Source organism: Cucurbita maxima, unplaced genomic scaffold (genome assembly GCF_002738345.1).
Source record: "Cucurbita maxima cultivar Rimu unplaced genomic scaffold, Cmax_1.0 Cma_Scf00014, whole genome shotgun sequence".
Classification (NCBI taxonomy): Eukaryota; Viridiplantae; Streptophyta; class Magnoliopsida; order Cucurbitales; family Cucurbitaceae; genus Cucurbita; species Cucurbita maxima.
The window spans coordinates 1,036,563-1,061,924 of record NW_019272030.1 but is presented as its reverse complement, the minus strand read 5'-3'; the positions used below and the strand labels follow the sequence as shown (position 1 = coordinate 1,061,924).

The window sequence follows — 25,362 nt, the reverse complement described above, 5'->3', positions numbered from 1 at the left end:
TGTTCGTCCAACCGTCTTTACGATTATTATATAAATTCTGGTAAAAAGTTGCTTTTTTTTTTGAATTTTTGAATTTTTTAAAGAAAATTTAAAAAATTGAAGAGAATGATAGTAATGGAAGTCCCCCAATTAGGGGTTTTTTGTGGACTTGTGAACCTCACATAAGCTAACAGGAACCCCTAAATCTCTAATTACTCCATATTTGACCTCTCCATTTTCCTCTTCAATTCAAACTTCGGCCCCTTGTGTTTATTTTTGACTCCGCTTCTTACCTTATTTCACTTATACTATACGGACAACCTATTTTATGGATTTCTCACCCTCGAGTATAGAGCCTTTTCTTTCGGATCTTGCTTTCACCCCCTAACATTGAAGATTGACATTCGTTGTCTACTTTGTTTTTAGTGCGCGTTTTTAGCCTAGTATGTAGACGGAATCACTTTCCATACTTGAGAGCAATTTGAAACTCGACAAAAGAAATTTCAACCGTTTTAAATATTATATTTATATTGTAATAAACAAATAATCATAGACTTATTTTTTTAATAAATATATATTAAATTGATGTAATTAAGAATATTTATTTAAAATCTTAAATTTAGGTTAGTATAAGTATTGATTTTTAATGCTATAAAAATTATGTGGGATATTAAATTCTATTTTAATTTTTAAATCTTATACTTGATTGATTCTAGTGTAGAGATTAAACGGTAGATAATAATTCTTCCGAACACCTCTTGCAACTTTCAATAGACTATGCTCTCCGAGTTAGAATGGAGAATATTATCGGCCCAAATAAATTTATAATTTAACCTAAAATTAGTTTTAAAATCTCTTAAAAAAATTTGAATATTGAAGTGAAAAATAAATTCAGAAAATTAATTTAAAAGGAAGAAAATGGAATATTTGATTTAGACATTAATTTCACCTGCAATCAAATCAGACAATGGCATATGTAAGAATATGCTCTTGTTAATGCGCATTCTAGACTCAATCGCAGCCGTTGATTCTTGAATCCTAAAAAAAGTGTGGAATTTCGAGTCATCAAGCGACCATTTATCGCGTGTGCCTCACGCGAGTCCGGGTAGCGTCATATCTGCCCGTTGACTATAAATAAAACAGACCCCAATCCGGAAACCCCTATTTCTTCGGTTCACTCGCAGACTGAATTCAAAGCATTTGGCTCCGAGGGTTTGGGGGAGAGAGAGAGAGAGAGAGAGAGAGAGAGAGAGAGATTTCTCTTCTTCTCCATTGTTGGAATTTTTGCTTCCTTCTGCTCTGAATCCCATCTCCAATGGCGCTCTCTGATAAACCCTCTCGCCAATCTCTCATCCCCAACTTCCTCTACTCTTCCTATTCTTCCACTCGAACCCTCCCCTTGAAGAAGATGCTTCAGTCTCCACCCACTCTCGATGGCGTTTCTTCTTCTCCTAAGAGCTTTGTCATTCCCGCGCCCAGCGAGCCGTCTAAGAAGATTGAGATGTACTCGCCGGCCTTCTACGCTGCTTGTACTTTTGGTGGAATTCTCAGCTGTGGTCTCACGCACATGGCTGTTACTCCTCTTGATTTGGTTAAATGCAATATGCAGGTTCGGTTAGCTTGGATTTCTCATCATTTTTCTCCTTGTGTTTACATTTCTGTTTGGGTAAACTTGTGTATGTGTGCGAGGTTTTTGAAATGTTTGTCATCTTTCTCTGATTCGGTTATATTCTGATAGATCTGTGGTTTTCTCGCTTTGTTAGGAGGTTTTTTTTTTTTTTTTTTTTTTCCTGGGGTTTTTGAATTGTACGGATCGGATCTAAAACTTGGCTGATATACTTTGTGCCACCCTAGTATTTGTAATGGATTTGCTAATTAAGAATGTAACGCCAGTATTATGCTTATTCAGATTGACCCTGCGAAATACAAAAGCATTTCGTCTGGTTTCGGGGTTTTGCTCAAGGAGCAGGGTGCGAGGGGTTTCTTCAGGGGCTGGGTGCCTACCCTCCTTGGCTACAGTGCACAGGGTGCCTGCAAGTTTGGCTTCTACGAGTTCTTTAAGAAGTATTACTCTGATATTGCTGGACCTGAGTACGCAGCGAAGTACAAGACCTTGATCTACCTTGCTGGTTCTGCATCTGCTGAGGTGATTGCTGATATTGCACTTTGCCCCTTCGAAGCAGTGAAGGTTCGGGTTCAAACTCAGCCTGGTTTTGCTAGAGGACTGTCTGATGGACTTCCCAAATTTGTCAGATCTGAAGGAACACTAGGGTGCGTACTATCAATGATTCAAGTGTTTTTGGATATTTTAATGGATTAATGAGTTCGAACTCGTTTGTAATTGCAGGTTGTACAAGGGTTTAGTTCCACTATGGGGTCGCCAGATTCCATGTAAGTTCAAAACCAGCTATTCTTATTTGTCAGTTCTATGTGCACCTTATGTTCTTGTTGCATTTTCTTGATTTAAATGATCATATACTCACGCATATATAACAAACTTGGAAGTATGGTGAAATCAAATTTAAATTTGGTATGCTTAGCTATTAGTACAAGCACATTCCTATAATTCAAGATTTTATCAGGTAAGAATTTGTTTTTCTCTATATGTTTGAATCCCAATGGAAACTTAAACTTGTATACTAATTTTAATATCTGCTTTGTACTATGGAAATCAAAGTGAAAACTGACTTTGAGATGTGATAGAACTTCGGATTTTCTTGGGAATATTGAAAAGTAGTATGAAGCAAGGACGATATTGAAGTATTCATTTTCTGTTTTCTTTGAAATGAAACATGGGTTATTTCATTTTCTGTTTTGACGATGTGCTTGTATTCAGATGCTTTGTCACGTTTCCATTTTTATTATTGGTTTCCCCCCGTTTTCTTTTTGTGATGAAACAATTGAAGTTATTTGGTTTACTTCGTTTCAATTTTTTAATTGGTGGAGCCATGAATTATTGTTGGCGATCATTTTCGTTTGATGATGCTTTGGAAGTTGCTAATGGTTTGATAGATGTATGGTCGTTAATGTATCATGTCTAGGAGCATTGTCTGGTGCACCACACAACTAATTACATTTGGCATTCCAGGGTCTTTCATGTTGTTTGATAGTGATGTTGTATGACTTTAGGAGTTTTGTATTGTATCTCTCTGTATTTTTTGTTTCTTCAAGTGGAGAGAATTTAAGAAGATTTATTTGTGAAGATGTTCAGTTATTGCTCTGATTGGTCTATTTTTCTGGACAAAAGATAATGTTTCATCCCTTGACCTCAACCATTTGAGCATGGGTTGTACTAATTGTTTTGTGCAATGATATCTTGTGGATCTGGATGATTTGGAACCCTAAATTGTGACATAGATTTGTGCTTTGCAAAGCTTAGTTTTCTATATTTTTTCATAGATTGCTATGAATTTAACTTGTTTTATTTAGCTATTTCTTAATGACCTGTGCGTCTCTTTCAGACACAATGATGAAGTTTGCATCCTTTGAGACAATAGTTGAGATGCTATACAAGTATGCCATTCCCAGGCCAAAAGACCAGTGCAGCAAATCTCTCCAGCTTGGTGTTAGTTTTGCTGGTGGATATGTGGCTGGTGTTTTCTGTGCTATTGTGTCTCATCCCGCTGATAATCTCGTGTCGTTCCTCAACAATGCCAAAGGAGCAACAGTTGGTGATGTGAGTGCTGCCTCCTTTTGAATGGAGCTGTGCTCGATTTATTATCTTTCCACTTTTTTTTTTTTTTTTTTTTTTTTTTTAACTTTTGGTTAGTTTTAGCACAGACGCACAGATGATTTTGAAGGNTTTTTTTTTTTTTTTTTTTTTTTTTTGAACTTTTGGTTTTTCATTCCATAGGCTGTCAAGAAGCTCGGGTTATGGGGTCTCTTCACTCGTGGGCTACCCCTCCGAATAGTGATGATTGGAACTCTTACTGGTGCTCAATGGGGTATCTACGATGCATTCAAAGTTTTTGTTGGACTGTAAGTTCATCCCAATGCCTAAAACCTTCTTGAATTTCCCCCCATTCTCATTTGAGAACCATCAGTCACATTGTCATTTTCTTTTGACCAGACCTACTACTGGTGGCCCTGCACCTGCTGCCCCTGCTCCTGCTGCTGCTGAGCTCGCAAAGGCGTGAAGTTGATATGTGATCAACCAACCGGAGTTTTGTTGTTTTTACGAGTTGGGGCGAAACCTCTTCATAGGTATTGAATAAACATGACCTTTAGAATGAATGCTTATAGACCTCAAAGCCGAAAGTATATCTTCATAGAATGGATAGACCGTTTTCCATTCGGTGTTCGTTTTCTTGTTTTTTTTTTACTCGGCATTCATTGAGTTTGTTCGACCAAGGATGGTTTTGTTCTCATCCTTGCTAGCTTGGGATACTCATTTGTTTGTAGTAACTAGTTCAGAATCCAGATAGAGAATTGCAGTTTGATGGTTTAGAACCATGAGAATATGATGTATTTTGTTGTGGTAGAAAGAAACTTCGCCAAACCAACAGATGATATGGGCAAAGATAAATTTGGTTGAGTTTTCATCTCTCAAAGTTACCGCCATTTTTACCCTTCGAATTTACTAGGGTTGTTCCGAATTTACCTTGAAGGGTTTTCTTTTATGGCCAAAAAAAAAAAAAAAAAATTGAAATATTTATTGTTATTAGAGATCGCCCAATGTCTTTAATGTATGATAGTGTATGATAACCCGACCCATCCCACTGGTAAACGGCGTCGTATAATTCATTTATTTTTCTTTCTAATTTCTTTGTTTATATTTATTATCTCATTTTTTATAAAGATAATTTATCCAACCCACTCACCCTTTCCCTTCTCTTTCTCGACCATATTAATAAATTATGATCAAATAATTCGTATAATTTTATAGATCTAACACGTATTTTTTCATGACTACAACATAGTGACCATTAGAAATTTAATCAACAGTTAACGAACAGACTGCATATATGTGATTAATTATCATAAATATATACTCATTATTTAACACAGCAAGATGTAGAAGTGAAAGTGAACTAGAGCATAGTTCAAATAATGTAGGTATATGCTCTCAATCATTATCCACGGCAATCTTCAAGCTTCAATACCCTATACAAAACGGGGCAAACCTAACCCTATAGGCTACAAAAATTCTCTTACAAAGAAAATATACCCAACAAAAAATGCTCTCCTCTCCTTAATGGTCTACATTCCAAGTGAACATGAACATGAACATGAACATGAACAAGAACAAGACTATACACAAAAGAAGGAAGAGGTTGCTCAAGACCATTAATGTCAACGCTGCTGTCCGAGAAGCGATGGCTTATAGAAAACATGAGTTTGTGCAATCTTGATACGATCTCGAGGATCGGTTATCGTCTCGTCCCTCAGGGCTTGGAGAATGGCCTCTGCTGAAAACTCCCTGAAGATTCGAAGAACGAAAGTAATTATCAGGCAGGTTTTCATGGGCTTGTTCCATATGCCCTTACAAAATCCAGAGAGAACAAAAGCAACTGAACTGAATCTCTTTGTACCTTGTTATTAGTATACCATAGAGCATCTTTAGAATTGGGCAAAGCTTAACTGGAGCAACAGGCTTTTCATCTTCACGGTGTAGAACACTCGAGCTGGACTGACTGAGCAATTCATAAAATGCTTTCACCGCAGAAACCCCCTGCCAGAACCATCTCATTCTGTCAGTTCACTCGATGTATAGCTCAGGCTTTAAAATAACTGATAGGAAAGAGAAGGAAAAAAAAAAAAAACAAAAGATAGCCCCATAAAATCTGGGATGGGTTTGGTTGATGGGTTGTTTGAGGTTTCATTATGGCTCAGTTCAGGAAGCTGTTGGCACGTGGTTCTTTCAAAACTAATTTAGATTAAACTCAAATCAATCTCAATTTTGGCCAAGTTTTGCAACCGCCTAAGTCCAAGCCCAAGTCCCCCGCTAGTAGATATTGTTCTCCTTGGGTTTTCCCTTTCGAACTTCCCCTCAAAGTTTTTAAAACGCGTCTGCTAGGGAGAGGTTTTTACACCTTTATAAAGAATGTTTCGTTCTTGTCTCCAACCGATGTGGGACCTCACAATCCACCTCCATTCGGAGCCCAGCGTTCTCGCAGGCACTTGTTCCTCTCTCCAATCGATGTGAGACCTCATAGTCTTAACCCCTATTTTCACCTTCCCAAACCTGCCATCACAAATTATGCTGCTGCCATGCTATAATACAAGCACATGCATACACGATCGAGCCAAAGAAGCCCCCCTACTTAACACCAGAGCAGTGTAGGACATTCAAAAAGTAACAAGGACAAGAAACATGTATTTAGTATCGAAAGTATCCAGAGCAGCTCAGAGGAAGATATTTAAGACTTTCGACTTTGGACTAGTATTACCCAAGGACAGCATACAACATTCTAAGTCGAGATCTTTCCAAATGTGGTACTATGGGAAAAGGGAACTTCCGTGGGCCAATAGTTGCTGTGGGTTGGGTTGCTATGGTTGCTCAATCGGTTGATGAGGGATTAAGGATGCTTGAAAAGAAGTTATAAAGATTATTGATAACGTTTTCTTTCAAGCTTTTAGCAAAGTATTTTTTTCTATCCTACTTCTCAGCAAACTGTAACATATTCCAAAAAAGGTGTTTCTCCTTCAAAATCGCTTTATAAATAACATACCTGAATCATACCCTTGCCTTTGATGCTATCACCCATTTCGAGGCTCAGCTTTCCTTCAGCTAATTTTTGCCCATACCACGCATTACGGCCTTTCAATAGAGTAACATAAGTGTCAGCCAGTAAAGGTCCCGCCAACTTCTCTGGTTCTTCCGTCAATAGATGAGTAATAAATATCATTTCCGAAGTGCAGTGTGCAAAGTATACAGCTTTGCTGGTGGCACTCTCTTTTGTTAAAGCTGCCACCATTCCTGTGGAAGAAATGCAAATTTTTCTGTGTTAAGCCAAAGAGGCTGGGGCAATGAAGATTCATCCCTTATATGATAATTTTTTCATCCATGCAGCATAAGAATAAAGTTAATCAAATGTTGATCACAGTAATCAAGCGTAGGAAAGAGGCAGAATAAAAGTTTGGATTCTAAATGATCCACACACATCTCGATCGTCTGTCCATTTTCCTATTGAATAAACAATCAATCCATGATGTCAATTAAAGTAAAGTTGTAAAGAAAATAGAAACCAAGTTGAACCCTTCATTCACAAATTTTTTTCAGTGATCTCAGTAAATTTGATGCAATAATATTTTGTTTCCTAATTGTAAGTAGAGATCTGGAACTAATTTAGGCAAAATATTTCTAAGAACTAGATCGAACATATTAAGTTGCAGCCAAGACAGAGAATGAAAAGACAAACAATAAAGGCAAGACTTCTAATAAACAAATAGGAAATGAGCATTACCGGCTCCAATGGCATAGACATTCTTTAATCCGCCCATTACTTCATGGGTAACAAGGTCGCCATTGTCCCACACAATGAAATGGGGTTGCCTCAAAAATTTTGCCAGGGATTTTCTCCACTTTTCAGCTCCGCAAATTCGAGCATTGGCATACTCCCTATTGTAAATCTCCGAGGCAATATTTGGTCCACCAAGATAAAGAATGTTCTCCGATGGAACTCCAGCTGCAAATCAGTAATGTCACAACTTAAAGGCAATACCGTATGTTCCCACATGTCCACACATGTAAACAAAGGGAAAAAACGGAAGAAAAGAAATACTCCTGTTTGGGTTTCCCCCCTCCCAATGGCATCTTTTAGTTACAAAGACTCGAAATATTTTGACTATCCAAGATCATATTTAGGGAGTGCAAGTTTTCATATGACTCAATAAGCAGGAAACGAACTGTAACAGCCTAAGCCTACTGCTTGCAGATATTGTCTTCTTTGGGTTTTCCCTTTCGGGCTTCCCCTCAAGGTTTTTAAAACGCGTTTGGCTAGGGAGAGGTTTCCACACCCTTATAAAGAATGCTTCATTCCTCTCTTCAACCAATGTGAGATCTCACACAAACCCTTGGAAACTACAAGATATATGAATAAAAAACCCAATACTATTTGATTCAAAGCAATACTTAAAATATACAAGAAAAAAGGTTTCAGGCAATTAATTTACTTTCTCATCGTTCTCATCATTCCCATTCCATCTGAGCCTAAACTCGATTAACCTGAGCTTATCAAATTCGGTGTTAGAAAAACATCACTGAACCTAGAAACCTCCAAACCAATAACTTAGTGCAAAATATATGTAATACATTCTTGAAGTAAGGCCCTAGTTGCACAATTCCATAGAACTTCAGCTCTGTCTTTGAACCATACCCATCCAACAAGTGGACTATAAATATGAGATAAAAAGAAAACAAGTGGACTATTAAATCTCGATCTCTTACACTGATACCACATCATGTTAAGTCTTTACTATAGCTGTTAATATAGTTTTTTCACTACCAAGGGATATAAACGATACCAAGAGGAAGCAATCTTACTTGCGCTGTTAATCATCTGAGTAGGAGTTATTATCCGTGGTTGAGGGTCCAACTCAGCCTCCACACCCTTTGATAAAGAAATGATAACAGGCATCGTTAATCTCTCTTTCCAATACCTACGCATTTCGTCGAACACTTGGCGGGTGTCGGTCGAAGGCAAGCCATTCACCACAATGTCAGCATCCCACACAGCCTCCTGCAAATTGTTGACAACCTTCAAAGGGCAAAGAGGCGTATCAATCATATTCAAGCAGAACCCATCTTTCAATATCTCATCTGCATACAGAGTTCTGTCACCTAATCTAGCTTCCACATATTTCAAATATGCACATCGCCTAATCAATCTTCTCAACACATCTTCCCTTGAATTTATCACTTCAAATAAATGCTCTGCAGTTTCTTTATCCACTGTTCGTCCATGTCTTCTCCAAATCCTTATCTGAACTTTCTCTCTCAAATGACCATAACTCTCTTGCAGCATCGCAATGAAGACACTGCCCCAAGCACCCGCTCCAACGCCGACGATCCTCAGTGGATCCCCATCGGCTTTTCCAAATTGACGACGAAGATCGTCAAGCTTCTCCTCCTGAATTGAGCCATTTGTATGGCTATTTCCGTCGATAGTATCAACCATTTTCTTCTTTCGAACTTGCAGAACCAGAAATCGAGCTTCGGGATTTAAACAGCTTGTTTCTAAATCGAATTCAATCGGGGTTTTATAGGGGCAAAAAAATGGATTCCCGAAACTAAACAATTTTTACGTACCGAAATCGAAACGTGATTTCGCTTTTTCATGCTCCAGCTATTATCGAACCAAAACAAACCGACATCCGTGCAAAATTCGAGACCTAAAATGCAGATTCATCGACACCGACAAGAACCGCGTAATACAGCGCGCAGAAATGCAATTTAACAGCGCATTTGACAATCTGCCTCCACGGAGCAGTCAAACAAGATCTTCGAAGTTTCCCTTACTTCTTCAAACTCAACTTTTACCAAAAGTAACCTGAAAATGACATCGACAACAAAGAAAATCAACTGTATGAAAAACTCGAAGCCAAGTTATACGAATAAAAGCACAATCAGCGCCGTTGAATCAAGAACAATCCAAATTTCCTTTTGACCAAGTGATTATGTAATCCATTAATTTACAGAGATAAGAGAAAATTGAGAAGAAGAATGATGAAATCTGCTGTAGAATCTTCAATTTTATTATAAATCAAATTCCGATAAGATTAAAAATGGGGAAAGCAAATATATGACTCTGACGTGGCAGCAAATACGCGCTTGATTCCTAACACAAACCTTCAATAATTTTTTAAAAAATTCAAATAATATTTAAATTCTGTTAAATAATCTCTCAAATTGTATTTCTGATTGATCCTCTTTAAAATAATATCTATTAAAAAAAATATATAAATTAATTAAATATTGAAAATAAAATAAAATATACTATAAATCAAATCAAAAAAAGAATATTAATAAGATATAATATTTAAGATATATTCCATAAATAATATATTATCCAATATTATATCTCAACTAGCGTAAGTAAATAGTTTTCATCTATAGAGTGATACTTACGTATGTTAAATTGTTTCTATCAGTAGAGTAGTTATAAATATTTTTTTAAAGAATTAATAGTGTTAATTCTATTTTTAAAAAAATAACAGTATTTTTTAAATATGATGGTAAATATTTTTGAAATTTTTAAAAAATTAAATTTTTTTTTAGATATATATTTAAAAGGAGATTGAATTTTTAAGGGCAATAAGAACACATACGGATTCTCTTAATTGCTAACCTGCAAAAGCTAGAGATGCAGACGGCCGTACAACCATGAACTAGCAGTAGAATCGAATCCGCTGTTGTGTTGTCCGTTCTGGAAAGAGAAGAATCGAAAATCAATCAGGTTTGTGACTCAAAATCCCTTTCATTTCATCGCCATTCTCCGACTCGAATTTGTTCCGTTCATGTGTTTTGGTTACTGATTTTGATATCATTCCACTGGATCTTGATCTTGATCTTCCTTCTTTTTTTTTTTTTTTTTCCACATACAGTTTTGTGCTATTGATTCAATTTGGCGATCTTTTGGTTGAATCCAAGCTAATGTACCCTGAATCTGAGCTTTAATGTTCACTATTTCCTTGATTTCATTTTGTTCTTACTGTCTCGCTTTCAGCAGTAGAATGAGTTCATTCACGATTTTGATGTGCTGGATTTTTTTTTATATTTAACGCAGAATTTTCTGCTTTCTGAAGATTCTTGGTTAGAAAAGAGGAGCTGTAATCAGGACTGGACGATTATCTCTTGACGGATGGCAGCATCGGCAAAAAATCTCGCGGTTCTGGATCAGTCAAATAATGGCGACTGGACAGTTGTTCTACCTCGTCGCGGCAGGCAGAGGAAAACTTTTCCGAAGCTCAGAAATCGAGAAGATCAGCGGACTTGGTCTCCCACTGATCAGGCTAATGATACAATCAGAGAATCGAAACTGTTGCAGAAGATGGAAATCTGTATTAAGAAAGTTGAGAGCTCCCAATTTTATCGAACTCTTATTGACGAGCTTGGAACAACGCCAGTCTTGGAATCCTTAAATAAGGCTTTGGCATCCGAATCAAAGATGGAGATGGTAATCTATGGCGTAGGAAGCATAGAGAATTACGAAAATCCTCGATTGCAGCTCAGTCTTGCAATCTTGTTGAAGAGGAAATTTAGTTGGATTGGAAGTTTGGAGGTGTTCGATCCAATTCTTTCTGCAACCGAATGTCGGGTAATGGAATCCTTTGGTTGTTCAATCCTATCAGTAAACGAGGAAGGACGGCGATGTGCGCAGAAGGCAACATTGTTCTTTATGCCCCATTGCGAGGCAGGGTTGTACAACAATCTTTTACAGGAAAATTGGACGGTGGAGCTGTTGAATCACGTTGTGCTGTTTGGAAATAGCTTTGAGATCTATGGACAGTTTGTATCTGAATTCAAAAGCTCACCCGTTGTTGATTCAGCGAAGTATATTTTAGCCTCAAGAAAGTTCACACGCGAGATCAAAATCAAGACACTTTCAGATGATTATTTTGGTGCTTTCCATGATTCGAGTTGGCATTTTTTCAGCCCTGTTTCACCGACGGAGCTGCAATTCACAGATCTTTGAAGAACATTGTCTAGTGATTGGAAAAACAGCCAGGTAAATGCACTCTTACAATTGAACATGGATTTTGTTCTTTTCCAAATATAGGAATGTTCATCATTTGTGCCATGCTTGACTCACATTCCAATATGGTGATAGCCTTATGAGGACTTGAGAACCATTTCTAGCTAAGCATCGACTAACATCAATTGACTATACTTGATCAATTGTTTGAATTGAATATCATTGTAGATCTTGATTGTTGTGCTTTTAGGATCAAAATAGAATCGATTGTGTAGTAAATTCATGAAGATGTTGTACTCCTAAGCCAAGGACCCATTACCAGATCATTTGAGCTTTTATTAGTGGGGGAAAGTTTTACTTCCAACCATGAAAGATGACCTTGGAATGAATAGATCTGATGATGTGTTTGATAATGTGTCACTGACCATACTGATGCCTGCAAAATTCACTGAATTTTAACTGACCTCAAAAGTAGATATCAATTACTGCTGAGCTATATAACTATATATAACCATATGAAGGTTTAGATTTACCTAAATATTGCAGTGCAAGATCCTCTTTCAACCATAATAAATGACCTCAATTTCCAAACAAATCCCTAATAAATGAATGAAAAAGGCCAAAATATTTGCTAACAGTGAGAAATATGCTAATATGAAGAACAAAATATTTGTCCTCAAATAATTGCAATGCTAACTGGCCACCTAAGAAAGAAAGGACCAATAAACACAGCGGAAACAAACAAGGGTAGATTAATCTAAGCATATATATTCCACCACTCTTTTTTATTTACACATTACATATCAATTATATACAACAGCTACACAAGGAACATCATCCCTTTTCTTGTTTTTGCTAAACTCATTTGATTGGGATTGGATTCGAGGTTCTTCCATCATAGCCAACAAAGTAATTTCCAAATCTTGTGCTTTTGGATCAGTAGCCATCTATTGTGTGAGAGGAATGCATTCTAGCTCAATCTCAAGGACACCTTTCTCCACATTCTGCAATCTTAGAGAAATATCCTGTCTGACCTTTCCATCTATAAGGTTAATGACCCCATCTTTTACCAAGGTATTGTCGGTACTCGCCACCCATTTTCCCAGCTGCATTGATTCATCAATTGTGGACTTCTCATACGCCTTGGTCGCAGCGACCAACGGTTGAATGTCGATTTCAGCCTCACCCATGAAGTCATCAGTTGAAAATGTGTCCTTATCATAGACGAGCTGTAGAAATCATCTTTTGGTATCTTACTAAGAGGAAATGATCTAAAACAATCAAAAGCTTAAGAACATAGGATCATACAAGAGGCTCCTTGATGAACATTATAGAATTTAAAGCCTAAGAACACGATGATATAAGAGATGTGTTAACGAAGCTGCAGAAATCATTATTTGGTATACTACTCACTGTAAATGATCTAATACAAAATCAGACGCTTAAATGCATATGCATATTGAATTCATGATTTCCTTCTCTGATGTTTTAACATTTGCAAAGATATGTCGATGCTTACCACTTTCAATGGAGGGATATTCTCGGGAATTGACAACATTAATCTCTCGTTCCAAACTGGGTTAAGGTTGCTCTTAATAACACGAGTCTTCACTGACTGCAATATACGACAATAGAAGTCATTACCAAATAGCAAAGTAGCTGATACCAATCTTCACCCTAAATGTGGACCAAAGTAGTGTAAGAGAGAGGCTCACTTGTTGACCCAACATGAGAATTACGTAGGGGTCGCTGGTCACCACGTCTCGGACAGCTAGGTTTGTGCCTCTAACCACATTGACCTTAACCAAGCCAACAAATTCAACCATACCTGCCTACAAACATTACATCTGAAGTAATAAGATGCAATATCCATATCAAACAAAAAATTCAAGCCACAACACTTGCTTTTGGATTTCATTCTCTAATCCCCAACATAAATTTGACTGCTAGCTCAAAGTTCCAGCTTTAATTTTTCAACTTTTCATTGATGGAGAAGGTGCCATGGTACGCATTTATATCGAGAGACGACTAATTTTTGGCTAATCAGACCATGCTGAACTCAGTAGAAACGATGCGCTTTTTCAGTGCCATCCTCTTGAATGTGTTGTCCATAACTTAAAACACAAATTTATGTGGCTCCATGGTATCAAATGATCCCTATTTTGTTAGTTCCAAATGTTCATAATTGGGAGAGAATGTTATCAACCAAAAATTTCAAAACAAAGTGGAATTTGCAATTCTCTTCCGCACTCCACACACAACTTAAAAGCTGAAGGAAATTATTAATAAGAAAAATCCATAATCAAAACGCAAAATAGAAAGAACAGTTATTACCGATGTTTGTCTGGAGACTGAAGGGCTTCTCTTGTCAAAAGTCTTCTGCTCACTATCTCTTCTAATTATCCGGCTGGTACGAAATACATGCCCAATGCGATACCTAGTAGGTTGTTTCTCATATGGCCTTTTGTCGTTGGTTCCATTGTTGCTTGGGGTGTTACTTAGGGAGCATGATGAACTGCTTTTATTCAATAAGTTGTTATCACTAGAATTTTGACTGCTGGCGTTATAAAATTGCAGCAGTACATACTTTCTCCTAAATTTACAGAAAATGTGATTCTTTAATAGAATATCCTCAATAATTTGATTTCCTCCATACATGAAATAACATACACTTGTGATACCTTATAAAGTCGTGGCGGTCCTCTATACAGGAATCTGGTTTCGGTTTTGTGTGCCCATCGGTGATGCAAGCTTCATACTTCATGTTTACATCTGTGTTTCCACCGATGCTCATCAAAGTATTGACTTGTTCGTCTGTCCAATTATCCAGTTTCACTGAGAAAACCTGACATTTATTGTTGATAAATTTAGTTCACAAAATGCATTGCATGAGATTAGAGCATTCAAGAATGAGATTCGAAGTCAATATGATAACAGTAAATAGTTTGCAGACCTGCTATTTGGTTCTTGGTTTTTGGTAAGGAAACTTGAATTCTTAGCCAAATTCTAATTCTAACCACAAAAACAAGTTTTTAAAATCTGCATTTTTTTAGTTTTCAAAACCTAATTAAGATTTCGAAAACATTTGTAAAATATGGACTTACAGATAAACTTGGTTTGTTTCTTAAAAAAACCAAATGGTTATTAAATGGGACTATCAAAATTCAATCAAGGAAGGTCGATATAATTAAAAGGTCACATAAGCAAACACTACCTATCTTCAAACTACTACAGATCAACCAAATTTATATTTACTACTGAAACAAGTCTTTGCATTATGCTCATGGATTACCCCTACTAATCTCAGGAGTTCGTACATTCCAAGGCCAACTTCTAGAGATAGCAAAGGTTTTAAATTAAGGTCTCCACCTGGGGCTTAAAACCAAGACTTTATAGGGTTGCTCAGAATATCCCAATCTCTTGCCATCAAGAGCCCCCCTTAGGGTTCATCCATGATTTTCCACCAGAGTTGTACTCGACAGAAATTATACTGATTTCTTAAAGCCCGAACATGAACTATTCGAGTATTCAAAATTTAGAGCAATATTACACTCAAAGGAGTCAATGTGATCGTCCATATCTAACTTTCATTCATTTGGGTACACTGTTTCAAAGTATTTTGAGGGTTGATGATGAGTTTTAAAAGATCAAATGCTATCTATTATTTGGATTGTGATTCTGAAATATCAGACTTTTTGACAATGTTCTTTATGATGTCGTCTAGTGCCATAAAATTTTCTAACATGAAAAAGCATATCCAAAACTATCACGTCATCAAGCAGCACAGTCAAGACGTACCTTATGTGTTTGCTATTAGGGTTATAAAAATGCCATAAGAAGAGAAGGAAAAAGAAAAGGAGAAACCTTAGAGATATGAACTCCTAGACTTCTGTGTACTCCAGAACACTTTATACAGATAAACACTCCCAAATTTAACGATCTGCATCCATAAACCAGAGGTTAAGAACAAAATACTAAACTCTGAATATTGAATATATATATGTTGAGAAGTGTAAGTATATATCAAAGGTAAGAGTTGTTACATTTTGTATAATGTTGAAACCACCTAAGACACCAAGAGTGTTAAAAGTAATTGATCCTTTTGTAATTTATACAATGTCAGAAGAAATTTGAGTCCTAGGAATGGACATATCCCTTGAACAATTCAACGGCATTGAGCTTTTAAAATTTTCATCACATTTCCCACACGCCACATTACAACTTAATCAGGACTTAAAGAACTTGTGTGAACGAAAAATTAAATAAAACATTTAGACTTACACCCATTTTGGATCCGGTGATCCGCAATCTGCACACAAGTTGTTACCAGGCTGACACAAGAGACCTTCCAATCTTTTCTGAGGTCCTGATTGAAGGAAACACAAATGAATATAGTTCACATAGCTTCTTCTACTATGTAAGGAGAATATATAAGACTAATAGAAACACACCTCATGTTCCAAAAGAACATAAAGATAACACATGATCGTTATCAATGAGATATTGATGCAACACTCGAGAAAGTAGAAACACGTGTATGCAACAGCGATTAGAATTGGAGAAACAAAATATTCTCATACTTAATCTGAATAAAAATATAACTAAAATCAATATCAGGTACAAGACCTTAAAATTTGGGTTCTACTTGTTTATAACATACAGCAAGACTGAGTTGACCTGTCTCTATCGTGAAACTAAGAGAGTGATCAGTATAGAATGCGGGAACTGGAAGCCACAAAAAAAGTTAAAGGAAAGGAAAACTGAAGCCAAATTGAGAAGGTTGCTATCATTTGATATTTGTGAGGAATCTAAACAGTGTCATCAACAAGATGCAAATGGACACAAATCCTATTCGACCAATAGTTAACCCCTTAATCGACCCTCGTCAACCCCAGTGAGGAATCTTGCTAAAGCGATTACTAACAGGAAGAGGGAAAAGAGAAAGATTGCCTCGTCTTAAGAAGAGAATTCTTACCCTGCAAGCTGAACACTAATCAAATAGAATAAAGAACAATGTACTATGGCGTGTGAACTTTAATCACATTTGATCAAGTTTTACTTTGGAAGACATTATGATCATATATAAACAGTTATCTAAAAAAGTACTAGAGAAAATACATGCAAAAAAATATACTGTGTTCATTTTCTACTATCTTAAAACGATTTTTAAAAATTATCTTGAAAAATTTATCAAAAACTGTTTTTCTATTAAAAAAAAAAATAGAAATTGTTTTCCGAACCCTTCTTCCAGACTACCTCTATAGCTATCTGTAGCACCCATAAAGAGGGCCTTTTTTTTCGAGATAAAAGGATACTGGTAGGACACAAGAGGTTGGGAGTATGACAGGAACAAAAACATTTTGACTCAAGACGGAGACATTCAAATGAAAGAAGAAAAGTTTTCTTCAATCTCTTTCTGAAGCTGGAAAAGAAGCCCTTAAAAACGGGGATCTTATGCAGGATGGCATTTTAGCACTTTCTTTAATCCACTACATCTCAAATCATAAGTGAAAACCAAAAGTTGCGCAATAGAAACAACGCATGCCTTAACTTAGCTCTATAAAGCTAGTCCTATGATCATGCTTGGTAGTCATCACCATTGTGCCTACGCCTTAACTCAGCTCTACCTTTCATTCTTTTAGATTGGAGTTCCCTTGTTATAGTTTGTTGGGCTCCTTTTGCTGGACTTTTGTTTGACTGTGTATCTTCTTGTATGCCCTTGTCTTTTTCATTTCTCTCAATGAAAACTCTGTTTCTTACAAAAGAATATGTTTGGTAGGCATCATGCTCTAGTAGCATACATATAATTTTCAGTTGACTTTAAAGTTCTCGTTGTAGCACACCTGCGCCCCTAAGATTAAAGCTCTTTTGTGGATTCACACACTATCAGCCTTGACTTCCCTCATACCACTAACTTTGTCCCACGGGCCGCCCTCATCTTCCCCCACTGGGAAAAAATTAGGGAACTTCAAGAGTACTGCATCAAATGGAATGGGAGAAAAAAGGTAGGCAAAAAAGGTGCTTCCTGCTGGCAGCACAGACAATCAAGGTTGTTAGCTGGAGTATGGTCGTCCAAAAGTTTAATCACAGCAGCCCATTGGAAGCCTTGAAGAGTGAAATTTCTGACAGCTAAACTGAATATTCTGATGTTACCCAAACTACAGTAAAAGATTATTTCTAGAGTTAAGAATGATCCCTATTTCACATTTAATTAATCTCATGTCAGTACTTTTTCAGAATGGGAGACATTAATGGTCAAAGAATCAGCAGGTTGACTAGACTTTACATCTGCTACAATAAAACCTTTTATAGCATTTAGCTCCATCTACTTTCTATAATATTAATAAGTGCTATTACAGATATATAGATATAATACCAGAGAGCTGTTGATCATTCTTCCAGTTCCAGCTTTGTGTTTCTGCATCTGAATACAAGAAATCATAGAGAATTGAAGAAATGAAAAAGAGTGAAAGATCTGACAGCTAAACTAAGCATTCTGATGTACCCAAGCTACAGTAAAAGATCATATACTGAAGTTAAAAACGATTCCAAACTCAGTAATCAACTAATCTCCTGAGGTTGAGTTTTTTTAGGAAAACTTGTCATCTACTCAGCAGGTTGACAAAACATTGCATTTTCGACATTTAACACTTGCTCCAGGATTTGGCTCCATCTTCTTTCAAAAATATTCCTTAATAAGTGCTATTGCAATTACAAAGATTTTGAGAGATGAAGATGTAATACCAGACGGCGTTCGACTGCAGTCCCAGCCTGGCATTTCTGAATCTGGAAACAGGAGATCAAAGAGAGAAGCGCCTGGCACATTTGAATCGTGTCAAGGAGATTTCAATGTAATGGAGGTGCACGAGCTGAGCTCTTCATAGGCCAGTGACAAAAGATACATGCTCACTTTTTTTAAGCTATATGCGTAATAACCCAATATTATAGATAACAGAGAACAGGTCCCAACAGTTCGTTTCAATCCTAAAGTAAGACCCTTCCAAAACATAATCAAATGGGACAACTGTATTCAAATCCATCTGGATCCATAAGAAACTTAATGTGCCCAAACAGTTCTTCAACCTTAAGTTGGGGAAGATCAATTATATAACACATCATCATAATGTATCATCTCAATAAAAAATCAAAAAGCTTTGGAGTAGGAATTTGAATCTCCGACCTCATAGAAAGAAATAAATGTCTTAACTGTTGGTGTTCATGTTACCTACTACAAAATGTGTTTAATATATTGTCACCATCATGCATACTCTCATAAAAGGAAGTATATGAACGAAGTTTTCAATGAATTGATTTTGTAATATCCAAGATCAAGGTTTAATAACTATCAGCTGGAAATATAAATTATCTAGCTCATAGGAGAGATTACAATGGTCGAAAGGATACCATACATTTCAAATAATTAAGAAGTGTCGATCTCACATTCATCCTAAATCTGTCTCTCCACCGTCTCCACCTCATTTATGATAGCCCATACTCCAATTTCTTTTACTATAGTCTATAATCCATATTTAATCGAAAAACCAGTTCTATCTGTAGTGATATATTGTTCCACTTGCAATATAACCTCCAAGGGGCATCTAGAAAATCAAAAACCCTTCCATCAAACATAAACTTGGAAACCTATCAACACACTCCGAATAGCATCTGATTTTTTTCATCTCGACTATGAAGCATGTGTTGTTTGGATGGGATGGGTCAATATGATCTAGAGCATTCAAAAAGCTTCTAGTAAATGCATCTAAAGCTTCCCAATAACTATCATTGGAAAAAATGAAAGAACACAAAAACAAGCGAGATGGCACGAAAAGACAACCCAACAAAAGAAGCCTCAAAGCTAACTATACAAAAAGGAGCTCTAATTCAAAATAATAAGACCTAGAGGAAAAATACAAAAATCCTTATAGACTGATGCCCAAGTAGAAGCAGCTGCACTTTCAAAGGAAGAGAAATCAAATTAATCAGTAGTTAACTTAATCAACACTATCAAACCCGCCAAACTGGCCATTTAGCTTCTGTAAGGTCCCTTAACTTCCTATTGGATAATTCACTGCTCTACTTAGAATTGATATTCAAATCTTTAGCCTCAAAGTTTTCTTCCCGTCTTGGGTAACCGTAGAACTTCCACCAAGCTAGTCAAGTGAATTTTTCATTCTAATATCACAAGAATTCCATCCCTTCAATACCTCTCTCCCACGATTAATCAACACGAACACGAACAAATCTTGGGCTATTGGGATGAACAATCATTTGCAGAGATGAAAAATACCTGAAACGGCATTAGAATCAGCATTCTGGTGCTGGGTTGACATCTTGAGCCTCAAAAAACGTGCACACAAATCATGAATTAATGGGGCAATCTGAAAACAGCCATGCTCTTAGCTCATCCACTGGACCCCATTGATCTAGGTCGTAATCTAAAACTTGAGAGAGAGAATAATAAACATAGTGAATACTAAATCAAAGGAGTTTTTACAGGTTTGACAAAAGGACGAATGAAATGAACAGCCTAGATTAACATGATTCTGCCCTGGCTTCTTCTCTGCACGAAACAAAATCAAAATCCACAAGCAAGCAAATCAAAAACGAAAACCAAACACTTCGGCGCCAAATTTAAACCAAAATACACATAACAAACAACCTGAAAAACACCAATCGATGCTTACCATACAAGAGATTAGAAACGGAGGAGGCGCGACGCTGGCGATAGTTCAATGCATTTAAATGAAAATCTGCAAACGATTCCGCATACAGAAGGCAAGAAATCCATTCATAAACGAAAATTTTCGAAGAATTATCGAAAACCGATTTCAACGAAATTGTGTGGAAGAAATGCAGAGAAAAAACGGAAATCAGAGAGCAAATGTCATCATCAGAACGTGATTTTCATTGCTCCAAATTTTGTGTCGGTTAGCAACAAAATCGAATTGAATTGGAGAGAAAATAAAATCCAATTAAATTGGGGAGAAAATAAAATGGTCCGATGATTTTCCAAACAAATTCATCCGTTTTCGTCCGGTGAACGTAGTTTCATGGTTTATATGAAATGGATGTGATTTGAGTGATTCCAGAAGAGGTATTTAATATTTTTTAATTAGTTCATAATAAAATAATTAACAATTAATTACTTCAAAATAAAATAATTAACAATTTTCTTTTTAAGTAATTACGAATGAGAAAGGGTCAGAGGGTTAGTTTAGGCAGCACAAAAATAAATTCAAATTATTAATAAATATTTATAAAAAATAAAATAAAATAAAATATTTTTAATTTTGGAGGGAAACAATTACTAATTTATTTTTAAAATATCTTTGCAATTTTAATAATGTCTCAAAAAATACAATTGAACCTTAAAATGTTTCATTAATATTCTTTCAACTTATTAAAAAAATTATAAAATATATGGGTCTATCCCAATAGACATGTCTTAACAAGTTAAGATGGTCGAGCTGTTCCAAGACATAGGATGACATCATTATGCATGGTCGTGTTGTTGGGAACCAAGATGATGACTCTGATGCGTTGTTGAGAGAAACTTTGTCGTAGAGTAGACGCAAGGTCGAGTTGGATGACTTGACCTAATTTAGATGTAAGTCGGCTAGAGTCACAAACAATTGAACATGTACGCACGAGCAACGGTGCGACCAAAGAAGCTTGAATTACGCATAAGTTGTGTTCGGTTGGCGAAGGAGAACCTCACTCAAAGTCCAACAAAACGGGCTTGAGTCTCCTAAGACTTGTTATGAACGTGTCAAGATTATGACATCACACAGTTAAAAATGTAGGACCGTGACATTTGTCATAATCGCAATCTTGTAATAACGTAACAAGGATGGTATAACATTGAGAATTAGTAAAGTTTTAAGGACCAAATAAAAAAAAAAAAAAAATTAGGGAACAAATTGTAATAAGCATAAGATAAGGGGGGAAATATTATATTTGTAAAGTTCCAAAAAGCATAAAATGGAAAAGAAAAGGGACCAAAAGGAAATATATTTGAAATTTCATTTCACACAGCCAGTGGCAAAATCCCATACAAGCCAAAAGCTGATCCCTTCTTATCGTCCTCCTCAATGCTTCTCTCTGTCCGCCATTGATATACAGGCGTAGAAGCTCCACGCAATGTCACCAGCAACAGTTTCTCCGGCGATGGAGTCCTTAGTGTTGCAACTCCACGAAATCTCTGCTGTTAAGTTCGGCAACTTCAAGCTCAAGACCGGTATAAACTCTCCAATATACATTGATCTTCGCGTTATTATCTCTTATCCTTCGCTGCTCACTCGAATTTCCAAAACCCTAATTTCTTCTCTTCCTTCATCTACCTCCTACGATCTCGTTTGCGGCGTTCCTTACACCGCTCTTCCTATTGCGACTTGCATCTCCGTTTTAAACAATATTCCGATGGTTATGCGCCGGAAGGAGATTAAGGATTATGGCACTGCGAAAGCGATCGAAGGTCGTTACCGAGTGGATCAACGATGTTTGATTATTGAGGATTTGGTGACGAGCGGTGCGTCGGTTTTGGAAACTGCTGCGCCGCTGCTGGCGGCGGGAATGAAGGTGAGTGATGCGGTTGTGTTGCTTGATAGAGAGCAGGGTGGGCGAGAGAATTTGGAGGAGAATGGGATTAAATTGCATTCGATGATTAAGTTGAGCGAGGTGGTGAGGATCTTGAAGGAGAAGGGGATAGTTGGAGAAGAAATGGAAGGGGTGGTGGCGAAATTCTTGGTTGAGAATCGGAAGGTTGCGGTGCCGAAAGTGGAGAAGCCTGTTAGAGCTAAGTCCATTTCCTTTCAAGAAAGAGCGAGGTTGGCGAAGAATCCGATGGGAAAGAGGCTGTTCGAGGTGATGATCGAGAAGGAAAGCAATTTGTGCTTAGCGGCCGATGTTGGCACCGCCGCGGAGCTGCTCGACATCGCTGAGAAAGTAAGAGCATTCTAGAATTTCTGAATTTTCTAGGCTTTGTTCATTAACACCCAGATTAAACAAATGCACGAAATCATAAAGAAAGATGAAAATGAATTGGGTTTGAGGTAAAAACCATTTTGGTCAATCAGGTTGGGCCAGAGATTTGCTTGCTGAAAACTCATGTGGATATACTGGCAGATTTCACCCCCGACTTCGCTTCCAAACTTCGCTTGGTATATTTCTTCCAGAAACCTTCTTTCTTTGTACTTATTATAGACACAGGTTTGTTGTTAATGCTTGTTTGTACACGGTAGTATTGCTGGCCAGATACCTAGGTTGATGATAACAAGAATACGTGAGAGATCTCACGTCGGTTTGAGAGGGAAACTAAGCATTCCTTATAAAAATGTGAAAACCTCTCCCTAGTAGATGCATTTTAAAATCGTGAGGCTGATGACGATCTGTAATAGCCCAAAACATACAATATCTATTAACGGTGAGCTTGGTCTGTTACAAATGGTATCAAAGTCAGACACCGGACGATGTGCCAGCAAGGATGCTGGGCCACAAAGGGGTGGATTGTGAGATCTCACATTGTTTGGAGAGGGGGTGGAAATTTCTCCCTAGTAGACGTGTTCTAAAACCGTGAGGCCGACGGCGATACGTGACGGACCAAAGCGGACACAATATCTACTAGCGATAGACATGGTGTTACAGAATATCGTTAACTTGTGAACTTGTTTAGTTGGCACTCTGTTTTCACATTACCAGCATTTCATTAGTTCTAGATTTCCAATACCAACATTATGATATCAGCTGGATTGTATTGATGCCTCACGGTTAATTTCCTCATATGTGGTGCCCTTTTTGAGGAAGGTGCAGGGCTACGGTTAGACATAATGTCCATGATTCGAAGTGAAATCTGTCTATTCTTTTGTCTCCTATCTCAACAACAATCTAAGCTCTTTCTTGTAGTTCATGTCTATTGTTTTTCTTTTTGCTATTTCTTATCTAAATTTGTGTCTTGGCATGATGGCTTTTGAGAAAAATTGCTATATGTTAGCTTACAACATCTCACTGCAATGCAGATTGCTAAGAAACACAACTTCTTAATCTTTGAAGATCGCAAGTTTGCAGACATTGGAAATACAGTAACAATGCAGTATGAAGGGTGGGCCTCTCAATGCTGTCTCTTATTTTACATCTTTTACTTTCCAGCAATCCCCCGGGAGGTCCTGAAATTTTGTGTTTGCAAATGCAGAGGTATTTTTCATATATTAGACTGGGCAGATATAGTCAATGCGCACATTATTTCTGGTCCTGGAATTGTAGATGGATTGAAATTAAAGGTATGCACCAACACTCTAAAGATCGTTTAAGCCCGTTTCATAAGCTGAATCCAAAGGAACTCTTAAAAGGTATTAAAATGGTTTCTGAGATGAAATTCTTGTGCTTTTTTCATCTAAAACTACTATTTGCTAAAAGTATTCTTCGAGACAAATGAAGTTTTCTTCTATACGCATCTAGTGGTACTTACATGTAACGCCCCAAGCCCACCGCTAACCGATATTGTCATTTTTGGACTTTCCCTTTTGGGCTTCTCCTTAAGGTTTTTAAAACGCGTCTACTAAGAAGAGTTTCCATATCCAAGGGTGTTCTCCCAACCGATGTGGGATCTCATATTACATTTCTTAATATATTTATCTTTCTGGATGGCGTAGGGGTTGCCTCGAGGTAGGGGTCTTTTACTGCTAGCTGAAATGAGCTCAGCTGGAAATCTTGCCACAGGAGACTACACATCCACAGCCGTTAGAATTGCAGAAGAACATTCTGATTTCGTCATTGGCTTCATTTCTGTTAATCCAGCATCCTGGCCAGGTGCGCCTGGAAATCCTACATTCATTCATGCCACCCCTGGAGTCCAAATGGTCAAGGGTGGTGACTATCTTGGACAGCAATACAATACCCCATATTCTGTAAGTTCTATCCAATATTTTCTTCTCGTCTTGTGTTTGTTATCGATTAGTCGAATTGGTTGTTGGACTTTACCTTTTTTAATCTTTCTTTATTCGAATTGGTTGTTGATATAGAGAAGTTCTGATCTTTCTTGTTTTCTTTTTGTTATTCGTATATTAAAAAGAGAGATTATCATGCATGTTGATTTCTAACTGGACTTTGAAGGAATGAGTTCAAATCCCAAAATATTCACTTACTTGAGATATTAAAATCCTAGGAGTATCCAAACAAATGTATTGGCACATGAGCATAATGTAACTTGAATTTGGAAAACAATGTTGTGCAGGTTATCCATGACAGAGGAAGTGATATCATAATAGTCGGGCGCGGGATAATTAAGGCAGAAAATCATGCCGATGCAGCCCGGGAGTATCGTCTGCAGGGATGGGATGCATATTTAGCTAAGACCACCTAAATTTAACTTGAATTTAGGAAATAATGTTGTGCGGGTTGTCTAGGACAGAGGAAATGGTATTATAAAGGCAGCAAATCCTGCCGGATGCAGCCTGGGAGTATCATCTGCAAGGATGAGATGCATATTTGGCTTAAGACTCTACTTAGAACAGATATCCAATTAGCTCTGATAACATCTCGTGTACCCAATGAAAGCCAGTTTTAACCTAATCCAGTTCTAGAATTTGTGGTTTTTCAGTTTATGCATTGTTAAGTGACAATGTGTATTCTGTACTATCATATGAAACTCAACCCCACATTAATTCTATGAATATGTTGCGTGTAAATTCACACGAACTACTCGAAAGAGAACTCGTGCACACACACTTCAAAAAAAGCTCAAGGAATCGGA

General features: G+C 37.1%; 5 protein-coding genes across 15 annotated transcripts; 3 read left to right on the top strand and 2 right to left on the bottom strand.

Annotated features, from left to right (window-relative positions):
• The first annotated feature begins 1,146 nt into the window (after positions 1-1,146).
• Positions 1,147-4,513, top strand: LOC111488978 (mitochondrial phosphate carrier protein 3, mitochondrial-like). The gene is made up of 6 exons (XM_023136955.1): positions 1,147-1,588; positions 1,889-2,250; positions 2,327-2,370; positions 3,441-3,655; positions 3,833-3,957; positions 4,049-4,513. Exons 1-6 carry the CDS (start codon positions 1,295-1,297, stop codon positions 4,113-4,115), a joined length of 1,107 nt encoding a protein of 368 aa, XP_022992723.1. The 5' UTR covers positions 1,147-1,294; the 3' UTR covers positions 4,116-4,513.
• Positions 4,514-4,991: 478 nt separating this feature from the next.
• Positions 4,992-9,632, bottom strand: LOC111488974 (probable glycerol-3-phosphate dehydrogenase [NAD(+)] 2, cytosolic). Its single transcript, XM_023136947.1, has 6 exons — positions 8,465-9,632; positions 7,386-7,607; positions 6,651-6,898; positions 5,511-5,650; positions 5,249-5,398; positions 4,992-5,218 (listed from the first exon to the last, which is right to left on the bottom strand). Exons 1-5 carry the CDS (start codon positions 9,096-9,098, stop codon positions 5,272-5,274), a joined length of 1,371 nt encoding a protein of 456 aa, XP_022992715.1. The 5' UTR covers positions 9,099-9,632; the 3' UTR covers positions 4,992-5,218; positions 5,249-5,271.
• A 601-nt stretch (positions 9,633-10,233) lies between these two features.
• Positions 10,234-17,948, top strand: LOC111488981 (protein SENSITIVITY TO RED LIGHT REDUCED 1). Of its 6 annotated transcripts, none has more exons than XM_023136963.1 (3): positions 10,234-10,376; positions 10,707-11,648; positions 17,543-17,948. In XM_023136963.1, the coding sequence occupies exon 2, from the start codon at positions 10,782-10,784 to the stop codon at positions 11,613-11,615; it is 834 nt and encodes a 277-aa protein (XP_022992731.1). In that variant the 5' UTR covers positions 10,234-10,376; positions 10,707-10,781; the 3' UTR covers positions 11,616-11,648; positions 17,543-17,948. The 6 variants fall into 6 exon arrangements, with proteins under 6 accessions (XP_022992731.1, XP_022992728.1, XP_022992730.1 ...); XM_023136960.1 differs by lacking the exon at positions 17,543-17,948 and adding an exon at positions 14,327-14,570; XM_023136962.1 differs by lacking the exon at positions 17,543-17,948 and adding an exon at positions 12,559-12,645.
• LOC111488976 (probable ADP-ribosylation factor GTPase-activating protein AGD11) lies at positions 12,339-20,693 on the bottom strand. Of its 4 annotated transcripts, none has more exons than XM_023136951.1 (12): positions 20,300-20,693; positions 20,090-20,175; positions 19,903-19,993; positions 18,360-18,431; positions 17,992-18,039; positions 15,897-15,981; positions 15,480-15,555; positions 14,297-14,460; positions 13,950-14,208; positions 13,331-13,447; positions 13,135-13,230; positions 12,339-12,844 (listed from the first exon to the last, which is right to left on the bottom strand). In XM_023136951.1, the coding sequence occupies exons 3-12, from the start codon at positions 19,943-19,945 to the stop codon at positions 12,563-12,565; spliced, it is 1,242 nt and encodes a 413-aa protein (XP_022992719.1). In that variant the 5' UTR covers positions 19,946-19,993; positions 20,090-20,175; positions 20,300-20,693; the 3' UTR covers positions 12,339-12,562. The 4 variants fall into 4 exon arrangements, with proteins under 4 accessions (XP_022992719.1, XP_022992717.1, XP_022992718.1 ...); XM_023136949.1 differs by having other exon boundaries at positions 19,903-20,038; positions 20,110-20,175; XM_023136950.1 differs by having other exon boundaries at positions 20,110-20,175.
• A 960-nt stretch (positions 20,694-21,653) lies between these two features.
• On the top strand, positions 21,654-25,357 carry LOC111488973 (uridine 5'-monophosphate synthase-like). Of its 3 annotated transcripts, XR_002719306.1 has the most exons (8): positions 21,654-22,559; positions 22,691-22,774; positions 23,630-23,712; positions 23,803-23,890; positions 24,263-24,517; positions 24,844-25,021; positions 25,055-25,075; positions 25,137-25,357. XR_002719306.1 is itself a non-coding variant. In XM_023136946.1 (7 exons), exons 1-6 carry the CDS (start codon positions 21,756-21,758, stop codon positions 24,970-24,972), a joined length of 1,443 nt encoding a protein of 480 aa, XP_022992714.1. In that variant the 5' UTR covers positions 21,654-21,755; the 3' UTR covers positions 24,973-25,021; positions 25,055-25,357. The 3 variants fall into 3 exon arrangements, 2 of the variants coding, with proteins under 2 accessions (XP_022992714.1, XP_022992713.1); XM_023136946.1 differs by having other exon boundaries at positions 25,055-25,357; XM_023136945.1 differs by having other exon boundaries at positions 24,844-25,357.
• The last annotated feature ends 5 nt before the right edge of the window (positions 25,358-25,362 follow it).